This window comes from Hydractinia symbiolongicarpus, chromosome 2 (assembly GCF_029227915.1).
Source record: "Hydractinia symbiolongicarpus strain clone_291-10 chromosome 2, HSymV2.1, whole genome shotgun sequence".
Taxonomy (NCBI): Eukaryota; Metazoa; Cnidaria; class Hydrozoa; order Anthoathecata; family Hydractiniidae; genus Hydractinia; species Hydractinia symbiolongicarpus.
In genome coordinates, this window is record NC_079876.1 from 36,688,533 (window position 1) to 36,708,518 (window position 19,986).

The 19,986-nt window shown below is 36.6% G+C and overlaps 1 protein-coding gene across 1 annotated transcript; it reads left to right on the forward strand.

Moving 5' to 3' along the window:
- Positions 1–11,031: 11,031 nt before the first annotated feature.
- On the forward strand, positions 11,032–18,643 carry LOC130630170 (uncharacterized). The gene is made up of 3 exons (XM_057443562.1): positions 11,032–11,642; positions 11,731–18,503; positions 18,592–18,643. Exon 2 carries the CDS (start codon positions 11,824–11,826, stop codon positions 18,079–18,081), a length of 6,258 nt encoding a protein of 2,085 aa, XP_057299545.1. The 5' UTR covers positions 11,032–11,642; positions 11,731–11,823; the 3' UTR covers positions 18,082–18,503; positions 18,592–18,643.
- The last annotated feature ends 1,343 nt before the right edge of the window (positions 18,644–19,986 follow it).

The following is a 19,986-nucleotide window of genomic DNA, read 5'->3' on the forward strand; positions in this document are numbered from 1 at the left end:
CCGAAACTCAGCGATTACACTGGGCGCTGTGGTAGTGCTTCATTTAAGAATTTAGATAAATAAGTCATTTTTTACTGTGGAAACAATCCTAGCCGTTATCGCGCGCTGAAGAAATAGCTACAGTTTCAAAAACTACATTTCATTAACTTTTTAACGGTAACAATCCGTTTGAGTTACAACCGTTGGGTCACATATTCGTACCAACATGTATTTAGCGATATTCTTAAGGTATTACTAGGTTGCATCGCTTTTGACAGTGAAACGATTGACTGTGGGACTTAATTGAACTGATTATGGACTGTGACCTCAAAAATGTGAAGGTGGGACAATTGGACTCCAAGATATAACATTCTTCTTAATTTGACGTGATTGTCGGAACTCAGCGATTACACTGGGCGCTGTGGTAACACTTCATTTAAAAATTTAGATAAATAATTCATTTTTTCTGTGGGACTAATCCTAGCCGTTATCGCGCGCTGAAGAAATAGCGACAGTTTCAAAAACTACATCTCATTGACTTTCTAACGGTATCAATCCGTTTGAGTTACAACTGTTGAGTCACATATTCGTACCAACATGTATTTCGTCCTATTTTTCCCGTATTACTACGTTGTATGGTTTTTAACAGTGAAACGATTGACTTTGGGACTTAATTGAACTGATTATGGACTGTGACCTAAAAAATGTTATAAGTGAGACAAGTGGACTCCAAAAAATAACATTCTTTTTAATTTGACATGATTGCCGGAACTCAGCGATTACACTGGGCGCTGTGGTAGCGCTTCATTTAAGAATTTAGATAAATAAGTCATTTTTTACTGTGGAACCAATCCTAGCCGTTCTCGCGCGCTGAAGAAATAGCGACAGTTTCAAAAACTAAATTTCATTGACTTTCTAACAGTATTAATCCGTTTGAGTTACAACGGTTGAGTCACATATTCGTACCAACATGTATTTCCTGATATTTTTCCGGTATTACTAGGTTGTATGGCTTTTAACAGTGAAACGATTGACTGTGGGACAAAATTGAACTAATTTTAGACTGTGACCTTATAAATGGTATAAGTGAGACAAGTCTACTCCAAGAAATAACATTCTTTTTAATTTGACATGATTGCCGGAACTCAGCGATTACACTGGGCGCTGTGGTAGCGCTTCATTTAAGAATTTAGATAAATAATTCATTTTTTTCTGTGGGACCAATCCTAGCCGTTATGGCGCGCTGCAGAAATAGCGACAGTGTCAAAAACTACATCTCATTGATTTTCTAACGATATCAATCCGCTTCAAATACAATGGTTGCGTCACATATTCGTACCAACATGTATTTAGCGATATTTTTCTCATATTACTAGGTTGCATCGCTTTTAACAGTGAAACGATTGACTGTGGCACATAATTGAACTGATTTTGGACTGTGACCTTATAAATGTGATAAGTGAGACAATTGGACTCAAAGAAATAACAGTCTTCTTAATTTGACATGATTGCCGGAACTCAGCGATTACACTGGGCGCTGTGGTAGCGCTTCATTTAAGAATTTAGATAAATAAGTCATTTTTTGCAGTGGGAACAATCCTAGCCGTGATCGCGCGCTGCAGAAATAGCGACAGGTTCAAAAACTACATTTCATTTTCTTTCTAACAGTATCAATCCGTTTGAGTTACAACGGTTGAGTCACATATTCGTACCAACATGTATTTCTTCCTATTTTTCCCGTATTACTAGGTTGTATGGTTTTTAACAGTGAAACGATTGACTGTGGGACTTAATTGAACTAAATTTGGACTGTGACCTGATAAATGTGATAAATGAGACAATTGGAGTCCAAGAAATAACATTCTTCTTAATTTGGCATGATTGCCGGAACTCAGCGACTACACTGGGCGCTGTGGTAGCGCTTCATTTAAAAATTTATATTAATAAGTCATTTTTTACTGTGGGACCAATCCTAGCCGCTATCGCGCGCTGAAGAATTAGCGACAGTTTCAAAAACTACATTTTACTAACTTTCTAACGGTATCAATCCGCTTTAGTTACAACGGTTGCGTCACATATTCGTACCAACATGTATTTTGCGATATTTTTCTCATATTACTAGGTTGCATCGCTTTTAACAGTGAAACGATTGACTGTGGGACTTAATTGAACTGATTATGGACTGTGACCTTAAAAATGTGAAAGTGAGACAATTGGACTCCAAGATATAACATTCTTCTTAATTGGACGTGATTGTCAGAACTCAGCTATTACACTGGGCGCTGTGGTAACGCTTCATTTAAAAATTTAGGTAAATAAGTCATTTTTTACTACAGGACCAATCCTAGCCGTTATCGCGCGCTGAAGCAATAGCGACAGTTTCAAAAACTACATTTCCTTGACTTTCCAACGGTATCAATCCGCTGCAGTTGCAATGATTGTGTCACATATTCGTACCAACATGTATTTAGCGATTTTATTTTATATTACTAGGTTGCATCGCTTTTAACAGTGAAACGATTGACTGTGGGACTAAATTGAACTGATTTTAGACTGTGACCTTATAAATGGTATAAGTGAGACAAGTGGACTCCATGAAATAACATTTTTCTTAACTTGACATGATTGCCGAAACTCAGCGATTACATTGGGCGCTTTGGTAGCGCTTCAATTAAGAATTTAGATAAATAAGTCATTCTTTACTGTGGGACCAATCGTAGCCGTTATCGCTCACTAAAGAAATAGCGACAATTTCAAAAACTACATTTCATCGTCTTTCTAACAGTATCAATCCGTTTGAGTTACAACGGTTGAGTCACATATTCGTACCAACATGTATTTCGTCCTATTTTTCCGGTATTACTGGGTTGTGTGGCTTTTAACAGTGAAACGATTAACTGTGGGACTTAATTGAACTGATTTTGGACTGTGACCTTAAAAATATGAAAGTGAGACAATTGGACTCCAAGATATAACATTCTTCTTAATTTGACGTGATTGCCGAAACTCAGCGATTACATTGGGCGCTTTGGTAGCGCTTCAATTAAGAATTTAGATAAATAAGTCATTCTTTACTGTGGGACCAATCCTAGCCGTTATCGCGCGCAGAAGAAATAGCGACAGTTTCAAAAACTACATTTCATTGACTTTTTAACGGTGACAGTCAGTTTGAGTGACAACCGTTTGGTCACATATTCGTACCAACATGTATTTAGCGATATTTTTCCGGTATTACTAGGTTGCATCGCTTTTAACAGTGAAACGATTGACTGTGGGACTTAATTGAACTGATTATAGACTGTGACCTTAAAAATGTGAAAGTGAGACAATTGGACTCCAAGATATAACATTCTTCTTAATTTGACGTGACTGTCGGAACTCAGCGATTACACTGGGCGCTGTGGTAACGCTTCATTTAAAAATTCAGATAAATAATTCATTTTTTTCTGTGGGACCCATCCTACCCGTTATCGCACGCTGAAGAAATAGCGACAGTTTCAAAAACTACATCTCATTGACTTTCTAACGGTATCAATTCGTTTGAGTTACAACGGTTGAGTCACATATTCGTACCAACATGTATTTCGTCCTATTTTTCCCGTATTACTAGGTTGTATGGTTTTTAACAGTGAAACGATTGACTGTGGGACTTAATTGAACTGATTATAGACTGTGACCTTAAAAATGTTATAAGTGAGACAAGTGGACTCCAAGAGATAATATTCTTTTTAATTTGACATGATTGCCGGAACTCAGCGATTACACTGGGCGCTGTGGTAACGCTTCATTTAAAAATATAGGTAAATAAGTCATTCTTTATTGTGGGACCAATTCTAACCGTTATCGCGGGCTGAAGAATTAGCGACAGTTTCAAAAATTACATTTCATTGACTTTCTAACGGTGTCAATCCACATCAGTTACAACGGTTGCGTCACATATTCGTACCAACATGTATTTAGCGATATTTTTCTCATATTACTAGGTTACTTTGCTTTTAACAGTGAAACGATTGACTGTGGGACTAAATTGAACCGTTTTTAGACTGTGACCTTATAAATGGCATAAGTGAGACAAGTGGACTCCATGAAATAACATTCTTTTTAATTTGACATGATTGTCGGAACTCAGCGATTACACTGGGCGCTGTGGTAGCACTTCATTTAAAAATTTAGATAAATAATTCATTTTTACTGTGGGACAAATCCTAGCCGTTATCGCGCGCTGAAAAAATAGCGACAGTTTCAAAAACTACATCTCATTGACTTTCTAACGGTATCAATCCGCTTCAGATACAACCGTTGCGTCACATATTCGTACCAACATGTATTTAGCGATATTTTTCTCATATTACTAGGTTGCATCGCTTTTAACATTGAAACGATTGACTGTGGCACATAATTGAACTGATTTTGGACTGTGACCTTATAAATGTGATAAGTGAGACAATTGGACTCCAAGAAATAACAGTCTTCTTAATTTGACATGATTGCCGGAACTCAGCGATTACACTGGCCGCTGTGGTAGCGCTTCATTTAAGAATTTAGATAAATAAGTCATTCTTTACAGTGGGACACATCCTAGCCGCTATCGCGCGCTGAAGAATTAGCGACAGTTTTAAAAACTACATTTTACTAACTTTCTAACGGTATCAATCCGCTTTAGTTACAACGGTTGCGTCACATATTCGTACCAACATGTATTTTGCGATATTTTTCTCATATTACTAGGTTGCATCGCTTTTAACAGTGAAACGATTGACTGTGGGACTTAATTGAACTGATTATGGACTGTGACCTTAAAAATGTGAAAGTGAGACAATTGGACTCCAAGATATAACATTCTTTTTAATTTGACATCATTGCCGGAACTCAGCGATTACACTGGGCGCTGTGGTAGTGCTTCATTTCAGAATTTAGATAAATAAGTCATTTTTTACTGTGGAACCAATCCTAGCCGTTATCGCGCGCTGAAGAAATAGCTACAGTTTCAAAAACTACATTTCATTGACTTTTTAACGGTAACAATCCGTTTGAGTTACAACAGTTGGGTCACATATTCGTACCAACATGTATTTAGCGATATTCTTAAGGTATTACTAGGTTGCATCGCTTTTAACAGTGAAACGATTGACTGTGGGACTTAATTGAACTGATTATGGACTGTGACCTCAAAAATGTGAAAGTTGGACAATTGGACTCCAAGATATAACATTCTTTTTAATTTGACATCATTGCCGGAACTCAGCGATTACACTGGGCGCTGTGGTAGTGCTTCATTTCAGAATTTAGATAAATAAGTCATTTTTTACTGTGGAACCAATCCTAGCCGTTATCGCGCGCTGAAGAAATAGCTACAGTTTCAAAAACTACATTTCATTGACTTTTTAACGGTAACAATCCGTTTGAGTTACAACAGTTGGGTCACATATTCGTACCAACATGTATTTAGCGATATTCTTAAGGTATTACTAGGTTGCATCGCTTTTAACAGTGAAACGATTGACTGTGGGACTTAATTGAACTGATTATGGACTGTGACCTCAAAAATGTGAAAGTTGGACAATTGGACTCCAAGATATAACATTCTTCTTAATTTGACGTGATTGTCGGAACTCAGCGATTACACTGGGCGCTGTGGTAACGCTTCATTTAAAAATTTAGATAAATAATTCATTTTTTCTGTGGGACCAATCCTAGCCGTTATCGCGCGCTGAAGAAATAGCGACAGTTTCAAAAACTACATCTCATTGACTTTCCTACGGTATCAATCCGTTTGAGTTACAACGGTTGAGTCACATATTCGTACCAACATGTATTTCGTCCTATTTTTCCCGTATTACTAGGTTGTATGGTTTTTAACAGTGAAACGATTGACTTTGGGACTTAATTGAACTGATTATGGACTGTGACCTTAAAAATGTTTTAAGTGAGACAAGTGGACTCCAAAAAATAACATTCTTTTTAATTTGACATGATTGCCGGAACTCAGCGATTACACTTGGCGCTGTGGTAGCGCTTCATTTAAGAATTTAGATAAATAAGTCATTTTTTACTGTGGAACCAATCCTAGCCGTTATCGCGCGCTGAAGAAATAGCGACAGTTTCAAAAACTAAATTTCATTGACTTTCTAACAGTATTAATCCGTTTGAGTTACAACGGTTGAGTCACATATTCGTACCAACATGTATTTCCTGATATTTTTCCGGTATTACTAGGTTGTATGGCTTTTAACAGTGAAACGATTGACTGTGGGACAAAATTGAACTGATTTTAGACTGTGACCTTATAAATGGTATAAGTGAGACAAGTCTACTCCAAGAAATAACATTCTTTTTAATTTGACATGATTGCCGGAACTCAGCGATTACACTGGGCGCTGTGGTAGCGCTTCATTTAAGAATTTAGATAAATAAGTCATTTTTTACTGTGGAACCAATCCTAGCCGTTATCGCGCGCTGAAGAAATAGCGACAGTTTCAAAAACTACATCTCATTGACATTTTAACGGTGACAGTCAGTTTGAGTGACAACCGTTTGGTCACATATTCGTACCAACATGTATTTAGCGATATTTTTCCGGTATTACTAGGTTGCATCGTTTTTAACAGTGAAACGATTGACTGTGGGACTTAATTGAACTGATTATGGACTGTGACCTTAAAAATGTGAAAGTGAGACAATTGGACTCCAAGGTATAACATTCTTCTTAATTTGACGTGATTGTCGGAACTCAGCGATTACACTGGGCGCTGTGGTAACGCTTCATTTAAAAATTCAGATAAATAATTCATTTTTTTCTGTGGTACCCATCCTACCCGTTATCGCACGCTGAAGAAATAGCGACAGTTTCAAAAACTACATCTCATTGACTTTCTAACGGTATCAATCCGTTTGAGTTACAACGGTTGAGTCACATATTCGTACCAACATGTATTTCGTCCTATTTTTCCCGTATTACTAGGTTGTATGGTTTTTAACAGTGAAACGATTGACTGTGGGACTTAATTGAACTGATTATAGACTGTGACCTTAAAAATGTTTTAAGTGAGACAAGTGGACTCCAAAAAATAACATTCTTTTTAATTTGACATGATTGCCGGAACTCAGCGATTACACTTGGCGCTGTGGTAGCGCTTCATTTAAGAATTTAGATAAATAAGTCATTTTTTACTGTGGAACCAATCCTAGCCGTTATCGCGCGCTGAAGAAATAGCGACAGTTTCAAAAACTAAATTTCATTGACTTTCTAACAGTATTAATCCGTTTGAGTTACAACGGTTGAGTCACATATTCGTACCAACATGTATTTCCTGATATTTTTCCGGTATTACTAGGTTGTATGGCTTTTAACAGTGAAACGATTGACTGTGGGACAAAATTGAACTGATTTTAGACTGTGACCTTATAAATGGTATAAGTGAGACAAGTCTACTCCAAGAAATAACATTCTTTTTAATTTGACATGATTGCCGGAACTCAGCGATTACACTGGGCGCTGTGGTAGCGCTTCATTTAAGAATTTAGATAAATAAGTCATTTTTTACTGTGGAACCAATCCTAGCCGTTATCGCGCGCTGAAGAAATAGCGACAGTTTCAAAAACTACATCTCATTGACTTTTTAACGGTGACAGTCAGTTTGAGTGACAACCATTTGGTCACATATTCGTACCAACATGTATTTAGCGATATTTTTCCGGTATTACTAGGTTGCATCGTTTTTAACAGTGAAACGATTGACTGTGGGACTTAATTGAACTGATTATGGACTGTGACCTTAAAAATGTGAAAGTGAGACAATTGGACTCCAAGGTATAACATTCTTCTTAATTTGACGTGATTGTCGGAACTCAGCGATTACACTGGGCGCTGTGGTAACGCTTCATTTAAAAATTCAGATAAATAATTCATTTTTTTCTGTGGTACCCATCCTACCCGTTATCGCACGCTGAAGAAATAGCGACAGTTTCAAAAACTACATCTCATTGACTTTCTAACGGTATCAATCCGTTTGAGTTACAACGGTTGAGTCACATATTCGTACCAACATGTATTTCGTCCTATTTTTCCCGTATTACTAGGTTGTATGGTTTTTAACAGTGAAACGATTGACTGTGGGACTTAATTGAACTGATTATAGACTGTGACCTTAAAAATGTTATAAGTGAGACAAGTGGACTCCATGAAATAACATTCTTTTTAATTTGACATGATTGTCGGAACTCAGCGATTACACTGGGCGCTGTGGTAGCACTTCATTTAAAAATTTAGATAAATAATTCATTTTTACTGTGGGACAAATCCTAGCCGTTATTGCGCGATGAAGAAATAGCGACAGTTTCAAAAACTACATCTCATTGACTTTCTAACGGTATCAATCCGCTTCAAATACAATGGTTGCGTCACATATTCGTACCAACATGTATTTAGCGATATTTTTCTCATATTACTAGGTTGCATCGCTTTTAACAGTGAAACGATTGACTGTGGCACATAATTGAACTGATTTTGGACTGTGACCTTATAAATGTGATAAGTGAGACAATTGGACTCCAAGAAATAACAGTCTTCTTAATTTGACATGATTGCCGGAACTCAGCGATTACACTGGTCGCTGTGGTAGCGGTTCATTTAAGAATTTAGATAAATAAGTCATTCTTCGCAGTGGGAACAGTCCTAGCCGTTATCGCGCGCTGAAGAAATAGCGACAGTTTCAAAAACCACATTTCATTTTCTTTCTAACAGTATCAATCCGTTTGAGTTACAACGGTTGAGTCACATATTCGTACCAACATGTATTTCTTCCTATTTTTCCCGTATTACTAGGTTGTATGGTTTTTAACAGTGAAACGATTGACTGTGGGACTTAATTAAACTAAATTTGGACTGTGACCTGATAAATGTGATAAATGAGACAATTGGAGTCCAAGAAATAACATTCTTCTTAATTTGGCATGATTGCCGGAACTCAGCGATTACACTGGGCGCTGTGGTAGCGCTTCATTTAAAAATATATATTAATAAGTCATTTTTTACTGTGGGGCCATTCCTAGCCGCTATCGCGCGCTGAAAAATTAGCGACAGTTTCAAAAACTACATTTTACTAACTTTCTAACGGTATCAATCCGCTTTAGTTACAACGGTTGCGTCACATATTCGTACCAACATGTATTTCCTGATATTTTTCCGGTATTACTAGGTTTTATGGCTTTTAACAGTGAAACAATTAACTGTGGGACTAAATTGAACTGATTTTAGACTGTGACCTTATAAATGGTATAAGTTAGACAAGTGGACTCCATGAAATAACATTCTTTTTAATTTGACATGATTGTCGGAACTCAGCGATTACACTGGGCGCTATGGTAGTGCTTCATTTTAAAATTGAGATAAATAATTCATTTTTTCTGTGGGACCAATCCTAGCCGTTATCGCGCGCTGAAGAAATAGCGACAGTTTCAAAAACTACATCTCATTGACTTTCTAACGGTATCAATCCGCTTCAGTAACAACGGTTGCGTCACATATTCGTACCAACATGTATTTAGCGATATTTTTCTCATATTACTAAGTTGTATGGCTTTTAACAGTGAAACAATTGACTGTGGGACTTAATTGAACTGATTATGGACTGTGACCTTATAAATGTTAAAGAAAGACTATTGGACTCCAAGAAATAACAGTCTTCTTAATTTGACATGATTGCCGGAACTCAGCGATTACACTGGGCGCTGTGGTAGCGCTTCAGTTAAGAATTTAGATAAATAAGTCATTTTTTACTGTGGGACCAATCCTAGCCGTTATTGCGCGCTGAATAAATAGCGACAGTTTCAAAAACTACATTTCATTGACTTTCTAACAGTATCAATCCGTTTGAGTTACAACAGTTGAGTCACATATTCGTACCAACATGTATTTCGTGATATTTTTCCGGTATTGCTAGGTTGTATTGCTTTTAACAGTGAAACGATTGACTGTGGGACTTAATTGAACTAAATTTGGACTGTGACCTGATAAATGTGATGAATGAGACAAATGGAGTCCAAGAAATAACATTCTTCTTAATTTGACATGATTGCCGGAACTCAGCGATTACATTGGGCGCTGTGGTAACGCTTCATTTAAAAATTTAGGTAAATAAGTCATTCTTTACTGTGGGACCAATCCTAGCCGTTATTGCGCGCTGAAGAAATAGCGACAGTTTCAAAAATTACATTTCATTGACTTTCTAACGGTATCAATCCTCTTCAGTTACAACAGTTGCGTCACATATTCGTACCAACATGTATTTCGTCCTATTTTTCCGGTATTACTAGGTTGTATGGCTTTTAACAGTGAAACGATTAACTGTGGGACTTAATTGAACTGATTAAGGACTGTGACATTATAAATGTGAAAGTGAGACAATTGGACCCCAAGAAATAACATTCTTCTTAATTTGACATGATTGCCGAAACTCAGCGATTACCTTGGGCGTGGTGGTAGCGCTTCAATTAAAAATTAGGATAAAAAGTCATTTTTTACTGTGGGACCAATCCTAGCCGAAATCGCGCGCTGAAGAAATAACGACAGTTTCAAAAACTACATTTCAATAACATTCTAACGGTATCAATCCGCTTCAGTTACAGCGGTTGAGTCACATATTTGTACCAACATGTATTTTCTGATATTTTTCCGGTATTACTAGGTTGTATGGCTTCTAACAGTGAAACGATTGACTATGGGAAAAAATTGAACTGATTTTGGACTCTGACCTTATAAATGTTATAAAAGAGACAAGTGAACTCCAAGAAAAAACATTCTTTTTAATTTGACATGATTGCCGGAACTCAGCGATTACACTGGGCGCTGTGGTAGCGCTTCAATAAAAAATTAAGACAAAAAAGCCATTTTTTACTGTGGGACCAATCCTAGCCGTTAGCGCACGCTGAAGAAATAGCGACAGTTTCATTTCATTGACTTTCTAACATTATTAATTCGTTTGAGTTACAACAGTTGAGTCACATATTCGTACGAACATGTTTTTCGTGATATTTTTCCGGTATTACTAGGTTGTATGGCTTTTAACAGTGAAACGATTGACTGTGGGACTTAATTGAACTGATTATGGACTGTGACCTTATAAATGTTAAAGTGAGAAAATTGGACTCCAAGAAATAACATTCTTCCTAATTTGACATGATTGCCGAAACTCAGCAATTAGACTGGGCGCTGTGGTAGCGCTTCAATTAAAAATTAAGATAAAAAAGTCATTTTTTGCTGTGGGACCATGTTGAGTCAGCTCTATGTTAAAATTTGTCTTTATGTTTTGTCTGCCATGTTTGTTCTGTAATTTATTTAACTATTGTGTTGTCAAGTGTAGTTACCCAAGTGTATTTAGTGTAAAAATTTAATCACCTGTTTGTGTCCTTGTGTTAATTAAATGTCAATTTGTGCAATGTTATAAAATTTAATTGTAAAGTATACCCTATAGGGAGTTTATATTTATTTATTTAAAAGCAGATTTTTCAGTTCACTTGTTCACTTGAAGTCACTGAGGTGATCACATCTTTTTCAATGTCAAGAAAAGTTTAAATAATCTTTCACAAATTCAATTTTTTTTTCAGCAAGTCTATTTAAATTCTAATCAAGTTTATTTTTCAAAGCTCTTACACTTGGCAAGCTGGTGAGCATTATATAGTTTATAATATTTGTTATATTTCCTTAGTCATTTTTTGAATATTCACTACATACATTTTTCTTATATATTGTAGTTTGAACACGTCGTTACAAGCATCAAGAGTGTGAGCGAAACTTGTCTTTTTTTTGGTTAACCCTACATTCAAACAGCAGGCGATTGTTTGTTAATGAGGCGTAGTGAAAGGATCGCCGATAAAGTTCGTATTGACTACAAATCATTACATGCTACTGGAGCTATAAATCAAATTTCTTCTCAAGTTCAAGATACTCCAGTAGATGGAAAAATTGTAGTAATGGCATCCGAAGACACTAGTATCAGCAAAAACTCAGACCCAGTTATTCAACTATCAATCGATGAATCAATACTAGCTGATGACATTGACGATTTTGTGGATGAAAACCAGTCAGGATATTATGGCGAATCAATTGAAGATATAGATTCGAATATCAAGCAAATGGAAAATTTACGCACCCAGTATAGGCGAAAACACAGGGAGCTATCAGCAAACTTAAAGGAACTTTACGAAGGAACGTATGGTAAATCATATACTCTCAAAATCGAAAGCATGAAGAGTTTCGTTATGATGAAGAGAGAGCGTCGACAGAGATTACGAGAAAGACAAAATCTTGGCGACATAGAATCATCAGAAAGAAAAATGAAATTCCTTGTCAATGAAATCATTCAGTTAATTTCGTATTTACAGGAATCTTTCACATCATCCCTGTCCACCTTGGATGATAAGGAAATCAAAAAGAGAAAAGAGGATTTGCCGGAGCAGTTAAGCCAGATGGAAACATTAAGAAAATCCTTTAAAGAAATGATCGAAACCGCGAAAGGGAAGGATGAAGGTAATTTAGATGATCTAAATAAAAGGTATAACAAACTTGTTGATCTCAAAAACTGTTACATCAAAACCCTTGATCAGGAATATCAGGATAGGGAACTTTCAAAAGTGGAGAAGTTTAACTCATCAACTTTGAATATAAAATTACCTATATTTAAAGGTTATGGCAGTGTTTGTGATATATATACATTTCAAACTGACTTCGAAAAATTGTACCTAAGATCCACACCTAATGCTGTTCTACCAGATCTTCTGAAGAATAATTTTTTAGAACACCCAGCGTTGACACTGGTGAGAAATGTAACTAATATCAATGAGATCTGGAGAAGACTTAAAGATGCATATGGAGATCAGAAAACGCTATTATCAAAGAAATTGGCAGAGTTGAATAAAACTGAACTGAAGCACAAGGATCCAGAAAAGGTGGTTGAAGGACTTAGCCACATTGTCAACATCATGAAGGATCTGATACACTTAGCGAAGTGTCACAGAATTGAAAATGAGTTATTCTATGGTGATGGTCTGGAAAGGATCTATAAATTGATCGGTGATAACAGAGTGACAAGGTGGTTGGCTGCTAGTTGTGATGATGATTCAGTAGGAGAAAGTAAGTGGCATAAACTCATCACATTCTTGGAAAAAGAAATCAAAGTTTATCAACAGAAAGCCCTACTTCAAAATACCACACTAGAACCAAGAAAAGTTCCATCAAAATATGGTAACCGACAGTCGCATTATACTGGAAAGAATGATCAAGATCTCACCGATTTTAATGAGGTATCAAATTCTTGTTTTATCTGTAATCAACCTGATCATGTGATGACCAATGGTCCCGGAGGCACAAAAATTGTACAGTATTTTGTTTGTGAACGCTTTGTCAATATGTCACCAGCTGAACGATTTTCAGTGCTGAGATCTAAAGGCCTCTGTTTTCAGTGTCTTTTTCCAGGTGCAACAATGAATAGAGTCAAACACAAAGAAGGTCATTGTCAAAGGGACTTTATTTGTAAACATCCTTCGCATGATAAGTACCCAAGAAAGAAACATATTCTTGTGTGTGAAGAACACAAGGACAACGAAGAAAATCAAGACGTACTCGACATCTACAAAACCAGATGTATTTTGAGACGATATCAAGTTGAATTACCTTCTTATGCAAAGGATATCAAATTGTCACACCATGTTGAAGCAACCAAAAGCTCTAGCTATAAATCAACGTTAATCAACGAAAAGGAAGACAATAAAGCAATCTATATGCTACAAACAATCGAGATTGATAATCACCAATACTCGATGTTCTACGATACAGGATGTGGTGATTTTATAAGCAGACTCAATGCTGTTCATAAGCTTGGGCAACGTGCAGTTCAAGAGTGTACTGGACCGATAACCCTTGGTGGAGTCGGAGGTATCACGACAAAAACACCTCATGGAATATATAGTGTCAGACTGCCACTTGCTAATGGAGGAGATGCTGTGATGTCAGGATTATGCATGGAACAAGTAACAGCAACGTTCCCAAAATACCCACTTGGTGGAAGAGTAGAGTCTGATATTAAAGAATCATACCGTCAATCAGGAAATGATGTAAGAAACTTACCTTCTTTGTTACCATTCGTCGGTGGAGAAACAGACTTCATGCTGGGAGTGAAATACCTACGATACTTTCCTGAAGCAGTATACCAGATGCCATCCGGGTTAACAATTTATAAATCACATTTTAAAAATACTGATGGTAGTTATGGTGTGATTGGAGGGACGCATGAAGTATTCACCCAAATTGAAAGGTATCACCATTTATCTTATTGCAAATCCTTTCTATCAAATCAACATTGTCTTTTTAAGAATGGGTATCAAGTAAACCCAGATGTTTCCCTGTTAGGATATAAAAATGATTTATTTGACATTTCAGTAAATGACGTTAATAACTTTGACTTTGAGAATAATCACCACACGTTTGTATCAAAAAACATCAAATCTTTTAATCAAGTGGAAGCTGCAGGGAGCGAAATAAATTACAGATGCATCAAATGTCGTACGTGTTCAACTTGCAAAAACCATGACCAAAATGAATCGTTGTCAATCAAGGAGGAAATAGAACAAGAGGTTATTGATAAATCTGTGCATGTTGATATCAAGAACTGCATTACGATCGCTAACCTTCCATTCATGCGAGACCCAAGTATCAATTTAAGTCCGAATCGACACAAAGCTCTGAACGTATACTTCCAACAACTGAAACGATTGGAGAAAAATCAAGCAGATAAAAAATCAATTATAAAATCAGAGGCCAAACTTCACTCACTTGGTTTTGTTGAATATGTTAAAAATCTACCAGCCAATATTCAAACATCACTTGCTAAAAATCAAATGAAAAACTACATTTCTTGGAGGGTGGCATGGAAAGATAATTCAACAACAACACCATGTCGCATTGTATACGATGCATCACAACCAACATCAACTGGATTCAGCCTTAACAGTATCCTTGCCAAAGGTCGAAATAACATGAACAATCTTGTCGAAATCTTCATTCGATGGAGAATACACAAAATTGGATTCCACACAGATATACAAAAAATGTATAATGCTGTCAAACTTCGTGAAGAGGACTGGTGCTATCAACGATACTTGTGGCAACAGCAGTTAGATCCAAATAAACCGCCGGAGGAAAAAGTTATCAAGACAATCATCTATGGTGTAAAATCATCTGGAAATCAGGCAGAACGTGGTCTACGAGAAACTGCCAAATTATTTCAAGAACCATACCCGGAGGTTTATGAAACCGTCTGTAAAGACATATACGTTGATGACTGTATGTCAGGCTGTCCAACAATGAATCAAACGTTACAAAGAGTAGATGAACTGGAACTAGTTCTAAATCGTGGTGGATTCACACTCAAAGGTGTCACAATATCTGGGAAGAAGCCACAAGAAAATTTATCAAGTGATGGACTCACGCTGTGTGTGGCTGGTCTTCTTTGGTATCCAAAGGTAGATGAAATTTCCCTCGATATCAAAGATCTTAACTTTGCAAAGAAACATCGTGGTCGCAAAGTGAAGCAGATTACACAAATACCAGAGCAACTCACCAGACGGAATTGCGCATCGAAGGTGGCAGAAATCTTTGACATCTCAGGAATGTTAACTCCAATTACTGCCACGATGAAAATGGATCTGCACGAACTTGTGAAACGCTTCTTGGATTGGGATGACATAATTCCCGATTCCTTGAGATCAATTTGGATATCACACTTTCAAATGATGGATGAAATAAAAAACATCCGATTTCAACGAGCAGTTGTTGCAGATGATGCGGAAAGCCTTGACGCATCCACATTAGATTTTGGAGATGCCAGCCAATCACTGGTTTGTGTTGCCATCTACATTCGATTCAAAAGAAAAAGTAAAGGATTTTCTTCTCAACTCATTTTTGCAAAATCTCGCTTAATTCCAGACGGTATGTCACAGCCTCGAGCAGAGTTATTCGCAGCTATTGTCAACACACATTGTGGTGAAGTGGTAAGAAGATCTCTTCATAAGATCCACAAGAAAGCCATCAAATTCACAGATAGCCAAATTGTCCTGTACTGGTTAGCGAATGAAAATCGAGCTCTAAAGCAATACGTAAAAAATCGAGTTATAGAAATTCAAAGATTCACATCTATTGATCAATGGAGATATGTCAGATCAGAAGATATGATTGCAGATATTGGTACCCGAAGATGTATTTCCATTAGCAATGTTCTAACTGAATCTGTTTGGTGTAGAGGTTTCGAGTGGATGAGAGGTGAAGAGTCCAATTTTCCAATGATGGATGCTAAGGAAATTGTTCTAAATAACCAAAATCTTCAATTGATTAAACGTGAAACTCCACCAAAATACGAACCAGAGCCACAAACCACATACCTAGCTCTTGATTCTACCATCACAAAAGAAATATCTGACAGATATCAATTTTCGAAATACCTTATCGATCCCAACAGACATCGCTGGAAAGTAGTGGTAAGAATCCTCGCCATTGTTTTTAGATTTATACGAAATTGTCGTATAAAAAATTTAAACAAGATTTCATCAAATCAATCATCAAAAATCAAAAATATCGTTGTGCTGTCAGATGTGGAGATAAAAGACGCAGAAAACTATTTCCACAAGAAGGCAACAATGGAAATTAAACAATTCCTGAAGTCAAATCAATATGAAAAAATCAGTCACGAAAAGGATGGAATTCTCCTTTACTCTGGAAGGATTCTTCCGACAGATGAAGTTACGATTGTTGGACAAGCAACAAAAGTTATGAAGGACCTGTCATCAACAACATTTTGTGTCCCAGTGGTCGACCGACATTCACCGATAGCATACAGTGTTGTAAACGATATTCACTGGCATGACAAAACTGTACGTCATTCAGGGGTCGAGACAACATGGAGATATGTATTAAAGCAGATTTACATCATTGAAGGAAGATCATTGGTAAAAAAGGTGAAAGCTGCTTGCGCAAGATGCAGGTACTTGGAGAAAAGGACATTGGAAGTGGTAATGGGACCTGTATCAAAACACAATCTAACTATTGCACCTGTGTTTTATATTACGCAGCTTGATCTTTCAGGTCCATTTCTTTCATACTCGATGCATCATCGACGAACCACTGTCAAAATATGGTTGATAGTTTTTTGCTGTACAACAACATCAACGGTTAATATCAAGGTGATGGAAGATTACAGCACTTCTGCATTTCTACAAGCCTTCACAAGATTTGCATGTGAAGTCGGTTATCCAAAAGTACTCCTTCCAGATGAAGGCAGTCAGTTAGTGAAAGGTTGCGAATCAATGCGATTGGATTTTGTCCACATTAAATATCAACTTCATCAAAACGAGGCAGTCGAATTTAAAGTATGCCCTGTTGGTGCTCATAGCATGCATGGTAAAGTCGAACGTAAGATTCGTCAAATAAAAGTTTCACTTGAGAAGAATTTACATAATTCAAGATTGTCGATTATTCAATGGGAAACAATAGCATCGTCCATCGCCAACAGTATTAACAACCTACCTTTGGCTCTTGGAAACAACAAATCCAATTTTGAAGCCATGGATCTGATAACCCCTAATCGTTTAAGATTAGGTCGAAATAACGAACGAAGTCCGATTGGAAGTATGAAAGTAGTTAACGATTACGATAAAATTCTGAGAACGAATAAGAAGATATTCGATACATGGTATGAGAATTGGTTAATTTCGCATGTTCCCAAATTAATGGATCATCCGAAATGGTTCAGATCGGATGTGGATGTTCAAAAAGGCGACGTAGTTTTATTTTTAAAACAAGAATCAATGTTAAGTTCGAATTATCAATTTGGTATGATCAAGTCGGTCGATTATGGTCGAGACGATAAAATTAGACGAGTTCTTGTTAAATATCGAAATAACAATGTAAACGTTGACCGCGAAACCCATCGCTCAGTTAGAAACTTGATTGTTATTCATCGAATTGACGAATTGAATTTGTACGAGGAACTATACAAAGCTGCACAGTATTGCGATTCCAAGTTTCTTAATGACTCAAGTTATTGTTCAAAATAAAGTACAAATTTTATCATCGTTGGGGAGTGTTGAGTCAGCTCTATGTTAAAATTTGTCTTCATGTTTTGTCTGCCATGTTTGTTCTGTAATTTATTTAACTATTGTGTTGTCAAGTGTAGTTACCCAAGTGTATTTAGTGTAAAAATTTAATCACCTGTTTGTGTCCTTGTGTTAATTAAATGTCAATTTGTGCAATGTTATAAAATTTAATTGTAAAGTATACCCTATAGGGAATTTATATTTATTTATTTAAAAGCAGATTTTTCAGTTCACTTGTTCACTTGAAGTCACTGAGGTGATCACATCTTTTTCAATGTCAAGAAAAGTTTAAATAATCTTTCACAAATTCAATTTTTTTTTCAGCAAGTCTATTTAAATTCTAATCAAGTTTATTTTTCAAAGCTCTTACACTTGGCAAGCTGGTAAGCATTATATAGTTTATAATATTTGTTATATTTCCTTAGTCATTTTTTGAATATTCACTACATACATTTTTCTTATATATCGTAGTTTGAACACGTCGTTACAAGCATCAAGAGTGTGAGCGAAACTTGTCTTTTTTTTGGTTAACCCTACAGACCAATCCTAGCCATTAGCGCGCGCTGAATTAATAGATACAGTTTCAAATACTACATTTCACTGATTTTCTAACGGTGTCAGTCCGTTTGAGTTTCAACGGTTGGGTCACATATTCGACCAACATGTATTTAGCGATATTTATCTGATATTAATAGGTTGCATCGCTTTTAACAGTGAAACAATTGACTGTCGGGCTAAATTGAACTGATTTTGGACTGTGACCTTATAAGTGTTATAAGTGAGACAAGTGGACTTCAAGAAATAACATTCTTCTTAATTTGATATGATTGCCGAAACTCAGCGATTACACTGGGCGCTGTGGTGGCGCTTCATTTAAAAATTTAGATTAATAAGTCATTTTTTACTGTGAAACCATTCCTAGCCGTTATCGCGCGCTGAAGAAACAGCGACAGTTTCAAAAACTACATTTCATTGACTTTCTAACGGTATCAATCCGCTTCAGTTACAACGGTTGCGTCACATATTCGTACCAACTTGTATTTAGCGATACTTTTCTCCTATTATTTGGTTGCATCGCTTTTAACAGTGAAACGATTGACTGTGGGACTAAATTAAACTGATTTTGGACTGTGACCTTATAAATGGTATAAGTGAGACAAGTGGACTCCAAGAAATAACATTCTTTGTAATTTGACATGATTGCCGGAACTCAGCGATTACACTGGGCGCTGTGGTAGCGCTTCATTTAAGAATTTAGATAAATAAGTCATTCTTTGCAGTGGGAACAATCCTAGCCGTTATCGCGCGCTGAAGAAATAGCGACAATTTCAAAAACTACATTTCATTTTCTTTCTAACAGTATCAATCCGTTTGAGTTACAACAGTTGAGTCACATATTCGTACCAACATGTATTTCTTCCTATTTTTCCCGTATTACTAGGTTGTATGGTTTTTAACAGTGAAACCATTGACTTTGGGAATTAATTGAACTAAATTTGGACTGTGACCTGATAAATGTGATAAATGAGACAATTGGAGTCCAAGAAATAACATTCTTCTTAATTTGGCATGATTGCCGGAACTCAGCGATTACACTGGGCGCTGTGGTAGCGCTTCATTTAAAAATTTATATTAATAAGTCATTTTTTACTGTGGGACCATTCCTAGCCGCTATCGCGCGCTGAAGAATTAGCGACAGTTTCAAAAACTACATTTTATTAACTTTCTGACGGTATCAATCCGCTTTAGTTACAACGGTTGCGTCACATATTCGTACCAACATGTATTTTGCGATATTTTTCTCATATTACTAGGTTGCATCGCTTTTAACAGTGAAACGATTGACTGTGGGACTTAATTGAACTG

What these genes read in the sequence shown, in the direction of transcription:
- LOC130630170 (XM_057443562.1), top strand. Translation starts at nt 11,824, where the DNA reads ATGAGGCGTAGTGAAAGGATCGCCGATAAAGTTCGTATTGACTACAAA.